At 46.8% G+C, this 24,194-nt stretch overlaps 1 protein-coding gene across 1 annotated transcript in view; it reads right to left on the reverse strand.

The window, feature by feature from the left end:
• The window catches only part of GLIS1 (GLIS family zinc finger 1), a 403,602-nt gene that overhangs the window by 126,100 nt on the left and 253,308 nt on the right, over window positions 1-24,194 (reverse strand). Inside the window, exons 3-4 of the mRNA XM_042781663.1 lie at window positions 21,974-22,865; window positions 18,037-18,060 (exon numbers count right to left, since the gene is read on the reverse strand). Of these exons, the coding sequence (XP_042637597.1) occupies window positions 18,037-18,060; window positions 21,974-22,865 (916 nt within the window). The remainder of the gene's footprint in view (window positions 1-18,036; window positions 18,061-21,973; window positions 22,866-24,194) is intronic.

A 24,194-nucleotide genomic window follows, 5' to 3' on the forward strand; every position in this document is an offset into this window, starting at 1 on the left:
AATGTTGCTAGAAATGTGGACATTAAATGTGCTTCTGATGAGGCTCTAAAAGAAAATGATGAACATGTGATTGGACAATGGAGGAAGGGGGATGCTTTTTATGCTGTGGCAAAGAATTTGTCTGAATTATGTTAAAATGTTTAGTGGATGGTAGAATTTGTAAGTGGTGAACTTGGATATCTGGCTGATAAGAGTCTTACACAAGATCTTAAAAGAGCCATTTGGTTTCTCCTTGACGCTTATATAAAATGGGAGAGGAAAGAGATGGACTTAAAATCAGCTGTACAAAATAGAAACAGAACTTAAACCTTGGGAAAATTCTGTTGTATACACTAAGGACACATAGCTTAGAATCTTCACCAAGGATGTGGCCACACAATCTTTTGTTAAAGAAATTAAGCTTGTGATCTAAAGACTACCACAGTAGAAAATCTATCAGCTTAGACTGAAGGGGACAGAGAGAGAGAACAAAAGGAAAGAATACCATCTCCCACTTGGAACTCTATAGTAGGCAACAGGCCACAGTAGTTACATCTATTGTGCTCCAAGAAAAGAAAAGAACCATCCCTGGTGCACCTTGGAGATCAGCAGAACTGCTGGAAGGAGCATGGGAAGCAGGGCCTTCTCAGCTTCAAAGGGTGGGGCTGCCCTTAAGATGTGCAGGGGGATGGGGCCTGCTGCCCAAAGCTGAGGAGGTAGGGCTGCCATGCCCAAGGGACAGAAGAACAGGGCCTGCTGGGGCTGAGGGGGTTGGGTCACCTATCAGATGGACTAGGAGAATGGGATTGCCTAAAGTCGAAGGGGCAGAGTTACCAGCCCAGAGGGCCTGAAGGCAGAGCTAAAGCTCAGGGTCAAGGGGCCTCTACTCAGAATCCAAAGGGCATGGTCGACACCCAGTCTGGAGGGCTGGGCCATTGCCCAGATGATCTCAGAGAAGAGAGGATTATTTTCAAGTCTTGAAAGCTAATGCAATTTATTTTGCTGGGTTTTGGACTTGCTTGGGGCCTGGTATCTCTTCTTTCCCTCTAATTTTTCCCAATTGTAATGGGAATGTCTACCTTGTATCTACTCTATCACTGTACTTTAGAACAGATAACCTATATTCTAGATTTCACAAGTTCCGCAGAATGTAATATACCAAATGTTTCACCCATATTTGATTTAGATGATTTCAGAAGAGGCGATTTTTTAGACTTGTAGTTCGTTTAAGACTTTTGGGATGATGTGATGGGTGAGTATGTTTTGCATGTCACAAGGACATGAATTTTCGGGGGCCAAAGGGTGGAATGTTACAGATTGAACTGTATCCCCCCAAAACGTGTTATAAATCCTAACTTCTCTGCCTGTGGATATAATCCTACTTGGGGAATGGGTTGTATTTTTTTACGTTAATGAGGCAGGAGTAGTATAGAGTGTCTCTTGAGTGAATCTCTTTTGAGATTAAACAAGCAAGCAGAGCAGAGATAGGGGAAGAGAGATGCCAAGCGCATGAAGATGATCCAGGAGCAGAGCTCAGAAGAGACAAGGACCTTCCTTCAGAGCCAACAGAGAGAGGAAGCCTCCCACTAGTACTGGTGCTCCGAATTAGGACTTCCAGCCTCTTAAACTGTGAGGAAATAAATTTCTGTTTGTTAAAGCCATGCACTTGTGGTATTTCTATTATAGCAACACTAGGTAACTAAGACAAGGGGAAAAAGAAACTGGGGCAATAAGTGGGACAGGAGGAGTGAACTCACATATGTTTGAGCACCTACTATGTACCAGGCACTGTGCTGGGCTGTCTGGGAAGACCATCCATCCAGTTTGATGCAGAAATGCTTCTTGTAATAGCAACCTGTGCAAACTTCATCACAACTCAGTGGGCATATTGCAACAAAAAAAAAAAAAAAAAAAAGAAATTTTACAGGACAAGACTCCTGATTTTCAGTCTGGGCCCTTTCTAGTACATCCTATCATTTCTCAATGAGCCACACTCTCCTCGTTTTTATTTAGTAACATTCATTTACTGATTTTCACTTACTGGTGAAGATCAAAGACTATATCTTCAGTGTGGATTATAACTCAACATAAAGAAAACAAAAATCCTCACAACTGGACCAATATGCCACATTACAGTAAATGGAGAAAAGATTCAAGTTGTCAGGGATTATTTCATTTTACTGGGATACACAATTAACCCCTGTGGAAGCATCAGTCAAGATATCAGACATTGTATTGCACTGGGCAAATCTGCAAAAGATCTCCTTAAAGTGTTAAGAAGCAAAGATATCACTTTGAAGACTAAGGTGTGCCTAACCCACGCCATGGTATTTTTAATTGCCTCATATGCATGTGAAAGCTGGACAATGAATAAGGAGGATCAAAAAAGAACTGATGCCTTTGAATTGTGGTGCTGGCGAAGCATACTGAAAATACCATAGATTGCAGGAAGTATGAACAAATCTGTCTTGGGAGAAGTGCAGCCAGAACTCTCCTTAGAAGTGAGAATGGCCAAACTTTGTCTCATGTACTTCGGTCATGTTGTCATAAGGGATCATTCCCTGGAGAAAGACATCATGCTTGGTAGAGTGGAGAGTCAGCAACAAAGGGGAAAACCCTCAACAAGATGGACTGACACAGTGGCTGAAATGATGGGCTCAAGCATAGCAAGGATTGTGAGACAGGGGAGGATGAGGCAGTGTTTCATTCTGTTGTACACAGGGTTGCTATGAGTCAGAAACTACTCGACGGCACCTAACAACAACAGCAACAACATTCATTTAGCAAATATTTGTTGATCACGTACTGAGTGCCAGGAATTGTTTGAGACCTTGTGAATACAGCAGGGAACAAAAGATAAAAAGATCTTGATCTCATGGACTTTATACTTGGAAGTGGAAGGAAAAGAAAGGAAACAAACACAAAACATAATGTCAGGTAGCTTAACGGGCAGAGTGGCCAAAGGTGCTACTTTAGAGAGGTGGTCAGGGAAGCCCTCCTGAAGGAGGTGACATGGGAGCAGAGGCCTGAGTCAAAAGGTAAGAAATGAGCTGTGCAGATCTCTGAGGCAAGAGCATTCCAAGCAGAGGGAACAGCTATGCAAAGAGCCTGAGGTGGAAATGAATTTAGCTTAGATGAAAAACAGCCAAGAGGCCAGTCTGGCTGGAGCAGCGCAGGAAGGAACCTGGAAGGCATGAGTTCAGCAGCTCAGCAGGGACCCTCATCCCTCCTCATGCCCTTCCTTGGTCTCTACCTCTTTCTTCTCCCCCTGGGGCAGTGCTAGAAATGCAAAATGATTACTTTGGATCCTTAATGTGTAAATACAAAGGATTTTAGTCCAAGTCTTCCATTTTATACATAAGAAAATTGAGGCCCTAAGGAGTTCGGTGATATGTCTAGAACCAGAAGACAGTTTGATTGTACAGCTGGGGCAGGAACTAAGCTCTGAACTCCTGGCCAACACTGTCTCTACACAGACTGCCTGGAACAAAGACGTGAAACCTGTTGCTGTTATCTGCCATCGAGTCGATTCCAACTGATGGTGAAACCTAGGAGAGCCTTGAACTTGATCTAATCCAAGTCCTCATTACACACATGAAGAAACTATAGCCCCACGGACTAGGTAGCTCTGTCTGCATGAAGAAAATAAGAGTGGGAGAGTAGGCAAGGACAGCGAAGAAACTGTGTTGGTTTCTGGGTGGACCTCTGCATAAGCCCAGGCTTCATCTGGGCCTGACACCCACAGCAATCTATCATCATGCTTTCCCAATGCATGTGAGAAGGTATGATGTTTGAAACCCACCACGGGTTAGTCTCCCTAGAGCCTATGGGCAGTGCTTCACGAACCACACCCTGGCAGGAGGGAAGGTGATTCTGACAAGTGTGGACTGCACATGCCACCAGCTACTTCTTGCTGTGTGACCTCTAGTAGGCCATCTCCCCATCCTGGGCTACAGGTCCCCCATCTGTCAAAGGGTGCAGAAGGGGTTAGGGAGGAGCATCAGATGAGATTATCTGTGAAATTCTTCCCCAGTACAGATACAACACAATTCAATACAACACAGGTCGATGTTCTTTAGAATTTAAGAGGCAGTGATGGTACAGAGGGAGCCAACCCATGCCAGCCCTCAGCACAGGGCCTAGGCACTCAACAAATGGTATAGTGGGAAGGACACTGGGCTGGGAGGCAAGGGAGCTGAGCTTTCATTATTTTGCTCTGTGATATTCCATGAACCAGATGCTCTCTTCAGACATCAGTTTCCATATCTATAAACAGCAAAAGTGCAAACCCAGGCAGCGGGCTCACGACCTCTCCAAGACACCTTCTCTTGTCTGAATGCCTGTGGGGAGGGGGATGGGAGGGAGAAGTGGTGGGGAGGGGTCTATTAAGAAAGGATCTGAGGCAGAATAGAGCCATTTTCCTGCTTTGGACCAAACTCTTGAGTTTCTGTCCCTGTTAAGTTCACTAGCAACCAAGCCTGGTCAGAAGTGAACCTGTAGACTAGACTAACTCCCCAAACTCAGGTTCTGGCAGATGCTGGGCAGCTTAGCCTCATGGTTTAACGGGGATTTGCAAGATGTGTGTGGGAAGTAGCAAGAATATGGGGCACAGAGTCAGAGATGTGAGCTGGAACCCCAGATGTGACACCTGGGCAGGTAGCTTCACTCTGTGGACCTCGGTGACCCCATCTGTAAAATGGGGATCTTGACACTGCCCTGTGCATTCTCTAGGGCAGTAAGACCCATCAAAACTCTTTATCCCATGGTCTGGCTATGTCTCTGCAAGGTGCAACTGTAATTTTCAGTTTGAAAACTCTATGATTTGGGGATGTAATAAAATAAGGGGTCTGGTGGATGGTTCCTCAGTTGAACAGACACTCACAGGGTGCTTGCCTGGCTCCATGCCCAGAGCTCCCAGCCTCGCCCCAGGAACACACAGTGCTGTAGAGACCTCCCACCTCCTCCCTGAGAAACACACAGTCCAGCACGAGTGGTCGTCAGCTCTCCGAGGCTTATGCTCTCCCATGGCAGACATAGGAAAAGGCTGGGAGGGTATGTGGAGCAGGCAGCCACCTCCCAACTGTTGGGAAACTGCCACCTGCCAGGGAATAAAGTCTCAGAGATGGATTCTCATTTTATCATTACCCATGTAAGAAAAATGTATCTCTCGAGGAGGCAGAGCCGCGCAAGGCAGCACTGTAATCACTTACAGACTGCGGAGGCCCCAGTCCTGGCAGCAGAGGAAGATTTATTGTTGGGGTGAACGGGAAACAAAGAACAGTTGTGCAAACTTTACGGCGCCACATTATGGGAAATGCCTTTTCCATTTCCCACTGGTAAATGCGCTGGACACTGTTTCCAAAGGGCAACTGAGCTCCCTTACCCAACCATGTGCAGACATAATGCCCCTGCCCAGGTCTCTGGGTTGACCTGGCCTGTCCCACAGGTGCTCAGGGACTGGCTGGCAGCCCAGTCCTGCTGTCTTGCGGGCATGGTCTAACCCACCTGTTCTGGGGGAGCTCGGGAAAAAGGGCTCAGATTTTAGTTGGTCTCCCTTCCTGGGCCTTGATGTCCTCAGCTGCCTGTCTGATGTACTCTACATACTACAGACATAAATTCTAACTCTGATCATGTCACTCTCCTGCCTAGAACCCGTCCAGGGTGCTCTCCACTATTCTCAGCATAGAATCTGAGTTCCTCATACTGGATTTTGAGGCCTTTTAAAGCCTAATTTCAACCATCCTTTCTGTTCCCTGCCCCCATTCACATGAGCTCACTGCTCGTACAAGAGGACATTTCTGTTTCCTCCCAAGGATCAAGACTGTCACATCTCAAAACTTTTGCATGTACTATTCTCTTTTCTTGTCCTTAAGATCTTCTGTTTCCAAGACGTCTTTGTGATCTGTGCCTAGAAGCTCCTACTCACCCTTCAAATCCCAGCTTTCATGACATCCTGGGGAAAACCTTCTTCCTCCTCTGTGCCTCTACCAAACGGAAAAATCAAATCCATTGCTGTAGAGTTGATTCTGCCTCATGATGATCCCATGAGTGTCAGAGCAGAACTGCTCTGTAGGGTTGCCAATGGCTGTAAGCTTAGGCAAAGAGATCACCAGGCCTTTCTTCTGTGGTGCTGCTAGGTGTATTTCTATCCATCTTTCTGCTACTAGTTGAGTACAAACCACTCACATCTAGTTAACTCCCTCATCACCAGCCCTTTCCTCATTTGACCTTGTATTCCTTGCATTTAGCATGGAACCTGGCACAACATGGGTATCAGTAAGGCTTTGCTGAAAGGTTGGAGGGGCTGAGAGGAGAGACAACAAACATGAGCCCTAGGCTCTCTCCTGAGGGAGGGGCACAGGGAAAGACTCAACAGATCTCCCAAGGACCCTGGTCTTGGGATGACCCTTCAGGGTCATGTGGCCCACTGCCCATTAAACAGATGAGGGTAGAAACACTGAGCTCTGTCGCTGAAGAAGTCCAAGTGAGGCACATGAAAGTGGCTCTGCCAGTTCATCTGCCACCCAGCAGAGACAGGGCTATTAATGCTCAGTGACGAAGTTCACCATTTCCAGGATGTCCCTTTCAGAAAACATGGTCTGGACACTTTCTTAGAACACTGCTGATTTTATCTGACTTTCTCATTCCAATAAGAGAATCGTTTCAATTCCATTTACATTAAATTCAAAAGCCCCCCCTTTTTTTCCTTTTATTATCTTAAATTCAATTCAGAGGATTGTGTTTTTCTTTATCCCTAATCTTTTTCATATTCCATAAAGCCATGTCGAGTTCACAAAACTTGGCCAGCGTTGCTGCTCCCTCAAGCTTGGTGCTCCCAGGAATTCTCATCTCCGAGAGAGCTTGGGTTTGTTATTCCAAATAAATAAACAGCAAGGGTTCCTGTGTTCAAGCACCTACTACGCACCAGGCACCGCGATAAGCATTCCATATACATGATCCCATTTCATTCTCACCGCATTCACTGCTTTACACAGACAGGAAACGGAGGCTCAGAGAGGCTACCTGACAGGTTATGGTTGGTGAAGGGGCAAAATAGGGATTTGAACCCACTGCTTAACCCATGTACTTAACCATTGGCACACTTACTCAGTTCAAATAGGTGGTGAGTGTGGAAGGAAGAGGAAGATAAGATATGAATGGAGCTGGCAATGTGAATGGAAGTGAGAGTGGAATGGATGGGAAATGGGGATGGGACAGAGGTAAGGAGAGGGTGGGCTCTGAAGCAGGGAAGGAGGAGGTCCAGGAGAGCTACAACCAGGGACCTAACTGCCAGGAGCTACCTTTGGGGAACATGTGGCTAACAAGCTACATTCCTGATGGAAAATATAACCCTCTCTCTTTTCCAAATGCACAGTGCCCAGAAGAGTCAGAACGATTTGCTGGGCATTTACTATGTGCCAGGCACTAAATTCTCATAACAGTCCTATTCCCTCCATTTCATACATAAGAAAATTGAGACTCAGTGGAAGGAACATGCTTATAAGGATATGGACTCAGAGGCCTAACTGCAGCAGGAGCACTAGACTGGGAGTCGGGAAATCATCTTGACCCAGCAGTGCTGATTGGGACAGTAATGCCCCTTTGCAGAGCACTCTACCATTGGTGGAGCATGGTCCTTCCACCCCTCACAGAGGCACCTCTGGGTGAGCATCACAATCCCCATTCCATGGATGCATAAAATGAGTCAAGTGACTTGTCCAAGGTGCCACAGCAAGTCTCAGCTCCACCTGCCAGCTTCTCTGACTCTCCCAAGGCAAGTTACTTCCCCATTCAGGGCCTCAGTGTCCCCGCTCTGTAGTGACTAGAGTGGGCTCACAGAGTTCTGAGCTGATTGTACAGCTGAAGAACTGGAAGGACATTGGTTTCCTGGAAGCCTTTCCTTAGTGACCCCTCTGATTTTCATTTTAAAGGAGCTCTGGTAGTGTAGTGCCTGAGGCACTTGACTGCTAACGAGAAGGCTAGCGGTTCAAACCCACCAACCACTCCTCAGAAGGAAGGTTGGGCAATCTACTTCCATAGTGATACCACCTCGGAAACCCAAGGAGGGTTTGTTATGAGTCAAGTCCAACTTGATGGCACATAACAACAACAGGGGAGAGAGGAAGGCCTTCCAACAGAAGTCAACATGTAGAGGACTAAAGCCAAGATCTGTGGAGTTGGAACCCTGGGTTAAAGACAGGAAAGGGCATTAGCATGTGTTAGGCTCCTACTGAACACCAGTATCCTGTGACCTCTGAGTGCTAGATGTTATCCCATTTCATAGCTCAGGAAATTGAGACTCAGTACAGACAAGTGACCTGGCCAAGGTTACATGGCCAGTCCATGGCACAGCTGGGATTTAAACAGTGTTTTCTGTTTCCTTCTGGCCCATTCACAACAGAATGGACATGATGTTGTTGTTGTTGTTAGGTGCCATCAAGTCGTCTCCGACTCATAGTGACCCTATGCACAGCAGAAAGAAACACCGTCCAGTCCTGAGCCAGCTCCACAATTCTTGCTACATTTGAGCCCACTGCAGTCACCACTGTGTCAATCCATCTCATTGAAGGCCTTCCCCTCTTTTGACGACCCTCCACCTTACCAAGCATGACATCCTTCTCCAGGGAATGGTCCCTTCTGACAACATGACCAAAGTAGATGAGACGAAGTCTGGCCGTTCTCGCCTCCAAGGAGCATTCTGGCTGCACTTCCTCCAGGACAGACCTGTTAGTTCTTTTAGCAATCCACAGTATTCTTCATCAACACCACAACTCAAAAAAGTCAACCCTTCTTCGGTCCTCCTTATTCATTGTCCAGCTCTCACATGCATATGAAGTGATTAAAAATACCATGGCTTGTGTCAGGTGCACCTTAGTCCTCAAGGAGACATCTTTGTTCTTCAGCACTTGAAAGAGCTCCTTTGCAGCCAATTTGCCTAGTGTTATACGTCGTCTGATGTCCTGACTGCTGCTTCCATTGGTGTCGATTGTGGAACCAAGCAATGTGAAATCTGACAATTTCAATCTTTTCTCCATTTATGGTAATCTTGCTTATAGGTCCAGTTGTGAGGATTTTTGTTTGCTTTATATTGAGATGTAATCCAACTGCAGACTGTATTCTTCAATCCTCATCAGTAAGTGCTTCAAGTCATCCTCACTTTCAGTAAGCAAAGTTGCATCGTCAGCGTATCGCAGGTTATTAATGAGTCTTCCTCCAATCCTGATGCCACGTTCTTCTTCATATAATCCAGCTTCTCAGATTATTTGCTCAGCATACAGATTGAATGAGTATGGTGAAAGGATACAACCCTGATGCACTCCCTTCTTGATTTTAAACCATGTAGTGTTCCCTTGGGAGCTCTGGTAGCATAGTGCCTAAGGCACTTGACTGCTAACCAGAAGGCTGGCGGTTCAAACCCACCAGCCACTCCTCGGAAGGAAGGTTGGGCAATCTACTTCCGTAGTGATACTGCCTCGGCAACCCAAGGAGGGGTCGCTATGAGTTGGATCCGACTCGACGGCACATAACAACAACAACAACAGTGTTCCCTTGTTCTGTTTGAATGATAGCCTCCTGGTCTATGTACATGTTCTTCATGGATACAATTAAGTGCTCTGCAGTTCCCATTCTTCTCAATGTTATCCACAATTTGTTATGATCCACACAATCAAATGCTTTTGCATAGTCAATAAAACACAAGTAAACATCTTTCTGGTATTCTTTACTTTGAGCCAAGATCCATCTTGACATCAGCAATGGTATCTTTCATTTCACATCCTCTTCTGAATCCAGCCTGCACCTCTGGAAGTTCTCTGTCAATATACTGCTGTAACCGTTTTTGAATTATCTTCAGTAAGATTTTACTTGCATCCAATATCAATGATATTGTTCGATAATTTCCACATTCTGTGGGATCACCTTTCTTTGGAATGGGTACAAATATGGATCTCTTCCAGTCAGGTGGCCAGGGAGCTGTCTTCCAAATCTCTTGGCATAACCGAGTGAGTGCCTCCAATGGGGCATCCCTATGTTGAAACATCTCAATGGGTATTCCGTCAATTCCTGGAGCCTTGTTCCTCGCCAATTCCCTCAGCGCAGCTTCAACCTCTTCCCTTGGTACCACTGGTTCTTGAACATATGCCACCTCCTGAAATGGATAAAGATCGACTAGTTCTTTTTGGTACAGTGACTCTGTGTGTTCCTTCCATCTTCTTTTGATGCTTCCTGCATCATTCAATATTTTGCCCGTAGAATCTTTCAATATTGCAACTTGAGGCTTAAATTTTTTCTTCAGTTCTTTCAGCTTGAGAAATGCCAAGCGTGTTCTTCCCTTTTGGTTTTCTAATTCCAGGTCTTTGCACATATCATTACAGTAATTGGCTTTGTCTGCTCAAGTTGCTCTTAGAAATCTTCTGTCCAGTTCATTTACCTTGTCATTTCTTCCATTTGCTTTAGCTACTCTTCACTCAAGGGTAAGTTTCAGAGTCTCTTCTGACATCCATTTTGGTCTTTTCTTTCTTTCTCGTATTTTTAAAGACCTCTTGCTTTCTTCATGGATGATGTTCTTGATGTCATCCCACAATTCTTCTGGTTTTTGGTCACTGGTGTTCAATGCATCAAATGTATTCTTTAGATGGTCTCTAAATTCAGGAGGGATGTGATCAAGGTCATATTTTGGCTCTCGTGGACTTGTTTTAAATGTCTTCAACTTCAAGTGGAACTTGCATATGAGCAGTTGATGATCTGTTTCACAATCAGCTCCTGGCCTGGTTTTGGCTGAAAATACTGAGCTTTTCCATTGCCTCTTGCCACAGATGTAGTCAATCTGATTCCTGTATACACCATCTGGTGAAGTCCAAGTGTATAGCCACCGTTTGTGTTGTTAAAAAAAGGTATTTGCAATGAATAAGTTGTTGGTCTTGCAAAATTCTATCATGCAATCACCATATTATTTCTGTCACCAAGGCCAAATTTTCCAGTGATTCTTCTTTGTTTCCAATTTTGCATTCCAATCACCAGTGATAAGCAACACATCTTGATTGCATGTTCAGTAAATTTCAGACTGCAGAAGTTGTTAAAAATCTTCAATTTCCTCACCTTTTGCTTTGGCGGTTGGTGTATAAATTTGAATAATAGTTGTATTAACTGGTCTTCCTTGTAGATGTATGGATATTATCCTATCACTGACAGCACTGTACTTCAGGAAAGATCTTGAAACATCTTTTGTGATGATGAATGCCATGCCATTCTTCTTCAAGTTGTCATTCCCACTGTAGTAGATCATATGGTTGTCTTATTCAAAATGCCCCAAACCAGTCCATTTCAGCTTCCTAATGTCTAGGATATCAATCTTTACACATTCCATTTAATTTCTAACAACTTCCAATTTTCCTAGATTCATACTTTGTACATTCCATGCTCTGATTATTAATGGATGTTTGCAGCTGTTTCTCCTCAATTTCATTTGTGCCACGTCAGCACATGGAGGTCCTGAAAGATTTACTTTATCCATATCATTAAGATTGGTTCTACTCTGATGAGACAGCTCTTTTCCAATCCTATTTTTAGTGCCTTCCAACCCAATGGGCTCCTCTTCCTGCACTGTGTTAGATAATGTTTCCAAGCTATTCATAAAGTTGCCCAGTAATGTATCAGACAGTGTTTCTCTGCTATTCATAAGGTTTTCCCTGGCCAATTTTTGAGAAGTAGATGGCCTCCTCCTTCTTCCTAGGCTGTGTTAGTCTGTAAGCTGCATTGCAACCTGTGCACCATGTGCAACTCTGCTGGTGTCTGACACACTAGTGGCACAGCCTCAAGCCTCACAGCAATGTACAAGCCTCACAGGATGATAAACTGACAGACAAGTTTGTCTCCCTTAGCTGTTGGAAACCTCTGCACCATCATCTTACCTAATTCCTACCTGAAACCTGCCACTCTGTGGTCCCCGGCTGCTCCTGGTCCCTCTCTTTCCTGGCTCTAGGGGGCTTGGGGCCTAGGCTTGCCTCCCACCCCTTTTAACCTGGACACTATCCATTTTAAACTCCTTTTCTCCTTTCCTATTGCAAATTGCCCAGAATAGTCCAAATCATTTGCTGAATACTTACTATGTGCCAAGGAGCTCTGGTGGCACAGTGGGTAAGGCATTTGGCTGCTAACCAAAAGGTCATTGGTTCAAACCCACCAGCCACTCCATGGGAGAAAGAGATGAGGCAGTCTGTCTATGTAAAGATTTACAGCCTTAAATCCTATGGGGTAGTTCTACTCTGTCCTATAAGGTCGCTATGAATTGGAATCAACTCAGTGGCAGTGGGTTTGATTTGGTTTACCATGTGCCAGGCACTGTGCTAAGCACTTACTGAATCCTCACAACAGTCCCATACCCTAAATTTTAACTTTTACAGGTAAGGAAACAAAGACTTACAGAAGACACCGACTGGTGGCAGGCAGCAAGGCTAGGTTTCCAATTCAGGCTTTCTTACAGAGAAACTTCAAGCACGAGATGAGCGAATGAACATGATAACCTTTAAGATCCCGCCAACATTGTGACTTTACAGGAAACAGCTCTGGAGGACAGTGTCTAGGCAACCTCAAACAGCCTAAGCAGAGAGAGACCAGATAACTACCAGGGCAAAGCCTCTGTTTTGGGGAGTGGGCTCAGCTCTCCGCCATTAAGGTCAGGCCAAGTACACAGGGCATGTGGTCCCCAAGACACTTGGGCCACACCAGGAAACACTGTGCTAGGAGAACAGGCAGCATGGGGGCAAGGAGAGCATGGAGAAGTGGGGAGTTGAGAAGGGCACACTGGCTTGGGTTGTGAAGGATGGTTAGGAGTTTGCCAGGTTGGAAAAAGCATTCCAGAGGAACCAGCAAAAGCTAAAGCCCAGAGGAGTGAAAGAGCCTGGAGTAGTAAAGACTCCAGGAGTTTGGGTGGGAAGGAAGCTTCAGGGCAACAGAAATAAGGCAGCCATCCCAGGGCTAATGTTAACTTGCTGGGTGATCCTGGGCCACTGATGACCCCTCTGGGCTTCATCTTCCCTATTGAACAATGATGGTAGGCACAAGGACTGGCATGATCCCAGAAGGGGTCATTAATGAGGGGTGGTTCTGGATGTCACCTTGCAGGCTGCTGGTGCCCAAAAGGCTTCCTTACCTGACCCTTTCCTACCCTGAAATGAGTGTGAAGCACAGGCCCCCATTTCCAAAGAGGATGGATTTAGGGATGGCTGGCTAGAATCTGACCTCTCTGAGCTCCTTTATGGTAGGATTCTCCAGGGCAGGGCTTTTAAACTAGGTTCCATTTTGCAGCTGTTTAATTACATTTGACCAGAAACCCCAGCCCCCAGGGAGGGAGTTTGCTTTCTGGTGACTTATTTATTTGAAAGAAGGTGAAATGTTTTACTCCTCAACCCATAAGGTGCTCTCCCTCCAAGACAGAACAAAAGACCCCGTTCAGTCAGGAGGGCAGACTTTCAAGGTGATGAGGTGCTGCTTCTTGGGGGAAAATATTTAAATGAAAATGCCTGTCAGTCTGCCCACTTCACCCAGGCTCCTCAAGGCCAGGCTGGGTTTGATGGCCTCCCATGAGCCCAGAGGTCAGGGCTGGTGAATTCAGGCTTGCTGAATGAATTTGAGATCTTGATGTTCTCTCGTTATTTATAAACAGACTGATGATTCTCTGCCTGGGAGGTGGCTTGGGATGGTGGCTGGTCCACAGTCTCTGGAATTAGGCTGAGACCTGGGTTGAAATCCTGACCCCTTGATGCACTCAGGACTTGAACTTGGGCTTAAGCTGGTCCACCCTTTTCCCATTTATAAAATGGGGATAATAATTCTAGTCTCCAGGAAAGTTCTGCAGCTGAGATCATGCGTGTGGAAGCCCTATATAAACCGAAAAACACCCAACCAATGTTTCAATGTTCCCATCCCCCTGACTGACTTGGATGAGGTTATATAGCCAGGAAAGGAGGCTCCGTTCCTTTCCTTCATCATTCAGCAATAAATTCCACAAGATTCAAGGGCAGCATTCTTCCCACTATGTGCGAAGTCGTGCCTCACACCACCTACATCTCTGGGCCTCCAGCCCCTAGCACAAGGCTTGGCACATAGGCAGCTTGAGCCTGCTCCTTGGGTGAGGTAAATGCTTCAGAGGGAAGATTAGTTCCTCATTGGAGGGCCACTTTCCTATGTCTAAACAGTCCCCAACTTTCAGTTGTCAATCCTTCAGAAACATTCCCTGCCCACTGATACCTATTTACTGTGCAATCCTAGCCCCTCACCACCCTTTCTGGGCCTCTGTCTCCGCTATTCCTATTCCCTCCATGTACATAATGAAAGTGGACTGGTAGACCTGCCTGCTCAGAAATTTCAGGCTCTTGGATAATTTTGACACAAGCCTGAGATGTTGAGATGAGCTAGGGGTGTCTCCTGGCCTAGAAGCATGCCCAACCCCCAGGGCTGGTCTCAGGACATGTGGGAGTAGGGTTTAGATGCCCAGGGACCCCACCCTCTGTAACAGGCTACTGGCTGAGAAACACACAGGGGACTCTGCTGAAGGAGGAGGTTGATTGAGCAAAGGCGGGCTGGTGGAAGGCCATGTGGCCTGTGGAATGGTCCAGATGTGTAATGATGAGCCAAGTGATGCAAAGCAGGTCACTCTGTCTGTGGATTTCAGTTTCTTCTGTCAAATGGGTGCAGTAATATTTATATTGGACTCTTTAAAGCAAATGATAGAATGATACAGATGAACAAAGTATGTCTCAGAATACATTAGTTCTCTTTTCTTTCAGGAAAGTCCCAAACCCTCCAACCAAACCAAACCTCTCTGAGCTCTGGTAGCATGCCTAAGGCATTTGACTGCTAACCAGAAGGCTGGCAGTTCAAACCCACCAGCCACTCCTCAGAAAGAAGGTTGGGCAATCTACTTCCATAGTGATACCACCTCAGAAACCCAAGGAGGGGTCGCCAGCAGTCGGATCCAACTCCACAGCAGTGAGTTTGGAGGTTTTTTTTTTTTTTGGTTGATTCTCAACTCACTGCTTGGCTGAATGGGTCAGCAGAAGTGATCCCTGTCTATTCCCTGTCACTCAGCTGGCTGTGTGACTTTGGAAAGTGATTTAGACTCTTTGGGCCTCACCTTTTTTTTTTTTTTTTATTGTGGTAAAACTGATATAATTTAAAATGTGCAACTTTAACCATCTTTAAGTGTACAATTCAGTGGCATTAATTCTATTCACAATGTTGTGCAATCATCACCACTATTTGCTTCCAAAACTTCTTCACAATAAACAGAAACTGTACCCATGAAGCATTAACTCATTACCCTCTCCCCTCCAGCCCATGGTAACTACTAATGAACTAATAATACTAATAAACTAATAACATTTTGTCTCTGTGCATTAGTCTATTCCAGATATTTCATATAAGTGGCATCAAACAATATGTGTCCTTTTATTCACCATCTTACTCACTCAGCATAATGTTTGTCAAGGTTCATCTAAGCTGTAGCATGTAGCAGAACTTCATTCCTTTTTATGGCTGAGTCATATTCCACTGTATGAATATATTTGTTTATCCATTCACCTGCTGCTAGACACTTCAGCTGTTTCTACCTTATGGCTATTATGAATAATGCTGCAAATGTGGGCCTGAGATTTCTGACCAGTGGTGTTCTAGAGATGGGACGGAGAATGGCAAGCACAGAGGCAGGGTGTAAGAATCTCTGAATCGTAGCGAACAGCAACTACCTCTATTTTCCCTACACTGCCCAGTGCCCAGGATTTTGTTTCTCAGAGTAAACATAGAGGCCTGGGACAAGGCAAAAGGAGAAAATAAAAGCCCAGGATTATGGGGGATGAGAGTAAGTTTGGCCCCGGCTGCCCCTCTGGCAAATACCTGGTTTCTGTTCCTTAGCCAGCAAAAGAGCTGCCTAAGGCCTATCAAAGCTCTGGTAGCATAGTGCCTAAGGCACTTGACTGTTAACCAGAAGGCTGGCGGTTCAAACCCACCAGCCACTCCTTGGTAGGAAGGTTGGGCAATCTACTTCCGTAGTGATACTGCCTCGGCAACCCAAGGAGGGGTCACTATGAGTCGGGTCCGACTCAACTGCACATAACAACAACAACAAGGCCTATCAATGATGCTTAGCTTTTGCCTGGATGCATTTCCTGCTCCCAAGTTCAACGATACCCACAACAGATTAGGAAGAAGCATGAGAGACGGAAACCTGCTGGTGCAGTGGCAGCTGTCAGAGGGATCATGTCAGGATGAAAATCCAGCCCTGAGAATCCAACTGTTCATCAGAGCTGGGAGGACATGCAGTGGAGCCAACTCCTAGAACCGTTGCCCCAGCTTCCCCTGTTCCAGAATCCGTCACCCCGTACAAACATCATTTGGCCCAGAGTAGGCAATCTGCAAGTGACTGCGAATGAACCAGACACAGAAAATCAGGGATTGCTGTGGAAACCAAACAGCAAGATTGGTGAACTGTGCCCACAGAAATACCTGCATGTGCAAAAGCCCTTCCCACCTCTCAGACAACAGAGGTTCTGGATTCAGCTGACCTCAAGTCCAGGTTCCACCACTGACTGTCTGAGCCGCCCTAGGTAAGATGCTTGCTCACTTGAGTCTCAGTTTCCCCATTTGTAAAAGAGCCACAGATGACGCTGTCCTAACTCCTAGGGAAATCCTATGGGTCTCCTGAGATGATCAATGTGAAAGAGCATGATGGGAGAGGAAGTGAAGTAATTAAGCACTTGCCCTTATGTCAGGGTCCCTGGATGGTGCAAATAGTTTGTAGTCAACTACTAACCTAAAGGTTGGCAGTTTGAACTCAGCCATCAGCTCCACAGAAAAAAAAGGCCTGGCAAACTGCTTCTGCAAAGATTATAGACAAGATAATAATACCACTGGCAACAGGAAGTAAACACAACTTCTGTGTCACTCACCCTCCTGAGGAGGCATTCTCACATGCCAGCAATTCAGATTACCTGCTATGTGACTTTGGGCAAATTATATAACATCTCTATGCTTCATTCCCTCATCAGCAAAATGGGCAAATAATAATAATAAATACTTATCTAGCATATACGATATGCAACACTATATATACGCACACACACACACACACACAAAACCCTTTGGAGCAGTTCTACACATGAGGTTGCCATGACTCGGAACAGACTCAAAGGCAATGAATGAGTTTTTCTTTTGGTTCCCTTATGTCATCACCTTTAACTCTAATAACAACAATGCTAAAAGACAGGTACAATTATTGCTGCATTTTGCAATCGTGTATGCTATGGTTCAGAAAGGGCAAGCTACCTGCATAAGGTCACACAGCAGGTAAGTAGCAAAGCCAGGCTGGGACCCGGTCTATGTGACTCCAAACTTGGGCCATATATGGTTTTTATAGGATGCACTTGTATGAACACACCTTCCATACCGCACTCAGTTTTGTGAAAACTCTTCACAAAAGTGAGGGATTGTTGTCATTATTATTGTTATTTATAAAACAAAGGTAGGAAAAGGCTTTGCTATGAGAGGTTTTTCTCCACCACTCTCTTTTTTCTTGATGTGAAGAAAAGCAAACTGTGCAGTCTGCTAATTCCTGCTGTCTCAGACAATCAGAATTCCAACCCGTCTGGGAGAGCCAACCTAAGAAAGCATGAAATTAATCTTTTCAAAGTTAACGTCTTCGAGGCGTCGCGTCAGTATTTGGGTTGGACCTAACCTCACTATCGTAATGTAGATGAAACCCCAAATTTAATAAGGCTAAGACAACTCAGGCCATGTAAGAAACGTAACAGGATATTGCAAAGAGATTAAGGAGCTTCCTCCGGATGGCGTGGACCGGCCGTGGAGAGGGCAGGGTGGGGGCCAGGGCAGCGAGTCCTGGTTGTGGGACTGGCCTAAGGACAAAGATGCCTGGGCAGAGGGGAGCTGGGCTCTCTGCGGCACATTGAGGCACTGCCTGGTGTTGGAGCAGAGGCTCCGCAAGCTAAATTTAAACCAGCTGCATGGATGGGAGTGTTACAGTTGGATGGGGTGGGGGAGGCTTACCTCATGAAAGAACTGTGGAAACGGCTGCTGGAAAGATAATAAAAGGATTAACTGCTATTTTAGTGGGCCATTTACTCTTCAATCAAAATGTCTCATCTATTTCCTGTTCTCCAGAGGCTCCACGTCCAAAATTCCTTTGTCTATTACAGTGCCTGGTAGCAGAGGCCTGTCATGAGAAATTAATAATTTTACAGGGAAGGGAGATTTCACTTATCTGGGTGCGGGCTGGAGCCCGCCCCTTCCCCTGGGTTACCTACTGTGCCAGCTCTGCAGGGAGGGGGAGCGCTCCCACAGCGTGCAGGGAGGAGCTGGGAGGGAGGCTCTGAGAAGGCCTCCCTCGAGGTGGGTTCTCTGCTACAAGTCTCCAGATGGTGGCACCCCACAGGACCAGCACTAAGATCCTAGAGAATAATCAATCTAATGGGAAAAGATGGACACAAACAAGAGCATTACAGGTTACAAAGAGGTGGGCTCAAATTCTCCTCCACTGCTTACTACCTGTGCAACCTTGAGCGAGTGTTTTTTATCACTGTGGCTGTGAATACTCTTAAGAGTATTAGCCTCAAACTAGGGCTTTGAACCAGTTCATTCCAGTTTAACCCTCTGCTGAGAATTTACACTTCCATTACAAATACACTGAATCAGAATCTACATTTTAACAAAATCCCCAGGTGAGTCACCTGGGGATCTATAGGAATCACCTGTGTTGTTGTTGTTATGTGCTGTTGGGTCAGACCCGACTCATAGCGACCCCTCCTTCGGTTTCCGAGGCAGTATCACTACAGAAGTAGATTGCCCCATCTTCCTTCCGAGATGTGGCTGGTGGGTTTGAACCGCACCTGGAGATCTATAAACATCAAACTCTGTAATGCCTCAAACGCTTGCTACTATCATTGCTACTACTGTTGTTTGCCTTTAATCAGACGTGTGACCTAGGGAAAACGACTCCATCTCTCTGAGCCTCAGTTTCCTCATCAGTAAAATAGGAGTTAACAGAATCAACCCTACTGGGTTTTGTGTGAGAACCACATGGAGTTATTGCTAAGAGCAGTATCTGTACACAGGCAGCACTCTGAAGCAGATTGCTGGTATGATCATGACCAGAATCCTAAACCCCCAGGGAGGCAAGATGAAGTGTTCCTGGAGTAGTAGTAGAAGGCCAGTCAGATCACAGCAAACCTTTGTCTCTTCATCTACAAAAACCCTTGGTTTTACAGGATGCTTGTAAAGCTTAAACACAGTCATGGGCAAGTACAGGTACAGCTGGGACATCGCCTCCTCCATGAAGTCCTCCTAGGTCTCCCTCTCTGGGCCTATGCAGACTCCATCCCAGAGCCTGTCACTGATCTCCAAACCCATCTCTGACCACGAGGTCAAGGACCTTGGCAGATGCAGCTCTGGAACCTCAGTGCCAGGCATGTACCAGGTATGGAGTTGGCTGAATCAAATGGCACTCTGGCAGGGTGGCCCAGGAGGAAGAACCCTAGAGAGAGATATCATGAGACCTCACTGAGTAGCCTGGGCCCCTTGATCCACTGGAAAACGGGCAGGGAAGACCGAGATCATCTTCAAGCAGGGGTGGATTACCCAATAAGCAAGGTAAGCACAGGCTTACTTGTGCAAGGTAAGCATGGACTTATTTATGCTTACTTACTAATCCGTAATGAACAATTTCACATGCTTACCTTGCTTACTGGGTACTCTGAAAACCACACCAAACTCACTGCCACTTAGTCATAGCAACTCCCATTAGGTTTCCATGGCTATAAATATTTACAAAGCAGACTACCTCATCTTTCCTCCATGGAGTGGCTAGTAGATTCGAATCACTGACCTTCTGGTTAGAAGCCAAATGCCTTAATCACTGTACTACCAGAGCTTCTTTTCAAATTTACTCTGAAGGGGACTGTAAATTTTATTCTGTAGGAAAATGCTATGGAGTTGGGAGATAGATGCCAACCATAGTAGAAGCAGAATCTTGGATGTAGTGAAAAAAATGTGAATTGTTCATTACAGATTAGTAAGTAAGCATAAGTAAGCCATGCTTACCTTGCTTAATGGGTAATCTGACACTGTCTCCCAGGTCCCTAATGTCCAACATAGATATTCCTGGGTGCTGGGTGCATGGGAGACTCTAGGGTGAAAATGCCACAGACTACACCACGCCAGGGTTCAGGTCATGGAGCTTCCACCTAGACCCCCAGATTCATCTACAGGAGAGAAGGATGGAGAACTGTGGTTCTGCAGCTGTAGGTGCCAGGGTCCCAGAGGAAGCCCTGCCTTCCAATACCCCTGGCCTGCGGGCTCTGTTAGTCATCTTCTTTCAGGCAGGAGTCTGCTTTTCAGCAAGCCACACATCACAAGACCCAAATGACCGGGACACCCTCAGGGACCAGCCCAGCCACCAGCTCTCCCTTCAGCATTCTCAGCCCAAAGGCACATTATGAAGTCAAATTCTCAGCCTGCTCCATCCAGCCTCTTTCTAGCATAAGCTTCCAAACACTAGTGTACCAACCACAGGTGTCCTCCTACTTCCATTCCTGTGCACAGACCATTCACTTCCTCTCACTTGTTTACAAAGTAAACTCCTGCTCATCCTTCAAAACCCATCATCCTTGAAGCTGAATAAACTCATGCAGTTGAACGTTCAGCTTACAGCTCCACAAGCAAATGGGCCCCAAAGGGCAGATACCTGGCCCCAGGAGGATGGCATTTATGTGTCTGGTTGCCAGTGCTTCCGGCCTCCTTCCTACCTGGCCCCTATGAGTGCTGCCCTAGGCTTTGTGCAGGGACACAGGCTCACCCTGTGTCTCCTGGGTGTGTTTCTATCTCACTGCACCTCCTCCCTAACTGAGCGTTCCATAAGGGAGCAACAGTGACAGCATGCAAATGTGGAAGACTTTGACTTTGGCTATGACACTGGCTCCTTCAGACTAGACACACTGTTTCTTCCTGTCTCACCAATGCCCTAACAGCTTGGAGAATTGAGCAGTGGTCTTGGCAGCCCATGTTTCTCTACCATACAGACCAGCCCCTGAGGCCCAGCCCTTCCACTCCTAGGCAGGTGCCTGCCCTGGTGGGCCAGGTGGGCCTGAGCATGGGCACAGCAGCTAGGTGGAAGTTATCAGGAACTTCGACTATGTTCCCAGCCTCTGATACAGATTTCCATCATAGTGACAGCAGAACATGGAACTGACCAATCAGAAGTGCCAGAGGCTCAGATGTCTATAGTTATCATATGTGTATGCATGCTCATACGCATGTGTGTCTGTCCCTGGAAACCTTAGTCTTACCCTCAACCAGAACACTTATGGGTCCCACCTGGGGCCTTAGCTGCTCACCCTTGGTTTTAGCTCAAAGGTTGGCCTGGGGACACACAGCTCTTAAGCCAGATGCCTGAGAGGACCCAGTGTTCCTTGGTGAAAGCCAACACTGGAGGCTGCTCCAGGAGAAGGTCTGGGGATATGAGTTCCCTGGGGAGGATGGTGGTGAAGCCCCATTGCAGGAGGGCAGCATGTTCTCAATGTATTATGTGTCCATTGGTGAGTGGGACAGGGAGCATGGACATTAAGAGAGGAGATTAAACAAGCCTGATTTGACCTCAGAGTATATGTGTTAGTATGCATGTTACTACTACCTGTTAGTATGCATGACACCACCATATGGTGTGCAGAAGCACATGTAACACCTCAGGGAGGGGAGTGGGGCACCTGGTGAGCTTTAGGGGCCCCTCTACCAAGATGCCCTGTGATGGGGGCACTGACCATATTGACCAGTGGCCATGACCATTAGCATTGCCCCGCCCTCCTCAGCCATGGGGGACTCTCAGCCAGCCCCCAGGTAAGAAGTCCTTGACCTCTCCCAGGGCAGTGTGGAACAGGGTGCTGCTTTGTCAGGGGCCAGTTGGAGGGTGGCCTTGTGGCCTGTGGGAACTCACCATGCATTTGTTGGGCTTCTCGCCAGAGTGTACCCTCATGTGGATGAGCAGCTTGTAGCGGGCATTGAAGGGTTTGTAGCGCCGCACACAGCCAGCCCAGAAGCAGGTGAAGTCCTCGCCCTTGCGCTGGTCAATGTGGCTCTTCTCGATGTGCCGCACCAGCTCCTCCTGCTGCTCGTAGGCTGCACAGCAGTCCACCCAGCGACATGCTTGCCGCCCAGCCACCACCCTGCCCACCAGGCCCAGCCCCAGGCCTCCACGGCTTGGGCCAGCTGGTAATTGAGAAAGGGGATAGGGGGGCGGCAGGCCCTGCTGGTGAGGCCCGAAGAGCTCTGAGAACTCGTCCACAGGCTCCTGCTTCAGGAAGCCCCCCTTCCGGCAAGCTTCAAGTTGCAAGCTGCCCTCATGGCTTTCAGGGGCTACAGGGCCAGACCGGGCCCGCTTGGGGGGGCTCCCCAGGTCACCTGGTAGAGGAGGGCTCCGGAGTCCATTCACACAGGTGACAAGCGCGGTCTGGGAGGAGCGGATGATGGAGGTGATGTGGAGGCCCTCAGAGGAGGCACAGGGTGAAGAGGAGGCTGAGGAGATGGCAGGCAGGCCCAAGAGGCAGCAGCGCTTCAGACTGCTCTCGGGGAGATGGGTGTCAGGTGAGGGGCCTAGGCCAGAGCTGGGCTCACTGCCCAGAAGGTAGCAGGAAGGTACAGGGTTGGTGAGGCTTCGGCCCGGGAGGTCCAGGTCCGTGTGCAGGCCAGTGGCTGACGGGGCCCGGCAGTGAGTAGACAGGGATGTGGGAGCTTCCACCATGGCCTGGTAGTCGGTCAGGGCCTCCTGCTTGATGTGCTGTGTGGTTGTGAGGCCTCCGTTCACATATGTGACGTGGGGTCTAGGAGACCTGAAAAACAGTAGCCAGAGAGGTCATAAGATGATGGGCACTCTGGAGCGGGGAGTGCCTGGGCAGAGGATAGTAGGGAACCTGAGGACCGAGGGATAGAGAAGCCCAGAGCCAGAGATAAACTCACTGCCATTGAGTCGGATCTGACTCCTAGTGACCCCTCCTTGGATTTCCAAAGCGGTATCTCTACAGAAGAAGATTGCCCAGTCTTCCAAGGAGTGGTTGGTGGGTTTGAACCGCCAGCTTTCTGGCTGGCAGTCAAATGTTCTATGTACTACACCATCAGAGCTCCTAAGAGCCAGAGAGGGAGGCTGAAAAAGACACCAGAAACTGGTTGTCTGGTCAGCAGGAGTGTGGAGGAAGAAGGGGAGAGAGAGGAAACAAGGAAGGATGGAAAGAAGGCTCAGAAAAGGCAGGTAGTTCTGAACAAGGAGATGTGGTAAGGAGAAAGCCAAAAAGGAACACCGCTTCCTCCTTCAACCAAAATCCAGCCACTGATTATATGCAAACAACGGAATATTACTCAGCCAAAAACAGAAATGAACCTTGAAAACATCGTGCTGAGTGAAGTCAGTCACCAAAGAACAAATACTGTATGATTTCACTTATGTGAAATAAGCAAATATGTAGAAACCAAAGCTTATTGGTGGTTACCAGGGGTGGGAGGGAGTGGGAAAAGGGGAGTTTTTACTTAGAGGTCACTGAGTTTATGTTAATGATGGTAGAATAATTTGAAAAAGAATAGTGATAATGGTTGCAAAACATGAAGAATATAATCAACGTCACTGAATTAAGCACATGGACATTGTTGAATTGGCAAATGTTTTGCTGTATATATTTTCACACACACCCTCCCCCCACACACAAATCCAGACATTAATGCCATCCTGTTCTGCCTCCACGGCCTGACCTCCTTCCACATCACCCCACACACTAGCGAGTTCTGTGAGAAAAAGACTGATATTTTGAGGGACATCCAGGCCCTGTTTGTTTAAAATTCCACTTTATGTCTCTTAATTTTTGTAATCTTTTTTAATTCCTAAAAGTGTTCATTGCATAAAGTTTACCACAAGTTTTCTACTGTTGATGTCAGTGTTTGGAGGGCTTGACAAGTGAGAAGAACCTTTAGGAATAACTGAGGAAAAATTTCTCAGGAGGACATCCCATAATTTAAGCCCAGACACCATGAGACCCCTCACTCTATGAAACCAGTTTTGGGGAAAAGCAGTGGGGCAGCAACTGGGAGGTAGGAGACCTGGGTTATAGGCCTGGCTCACCACATCCTAGTTGTGCAAACTTGGGCAAATTACTCTGTCCTTCTGGGGTTCT

The sequence above is a fragment of the Orycteropus afer genome, unplaced genomic scaffold (assembly GCF_000298275.1).
Source record: "Orycteropus afer afer isolate SDZICR_OR568_19922 unplaced genomic scaffold, OryAfe1.0 scaffold00145, whole genome shotgun sequence".
NCBI classification, from domain to species: domain Eukaryota; kingdom Metazoa; phylum Chordata; class Mammalia; order Tubulidentata; family Orycteropodidae; genus Orycteropus; species Orycteropus afer.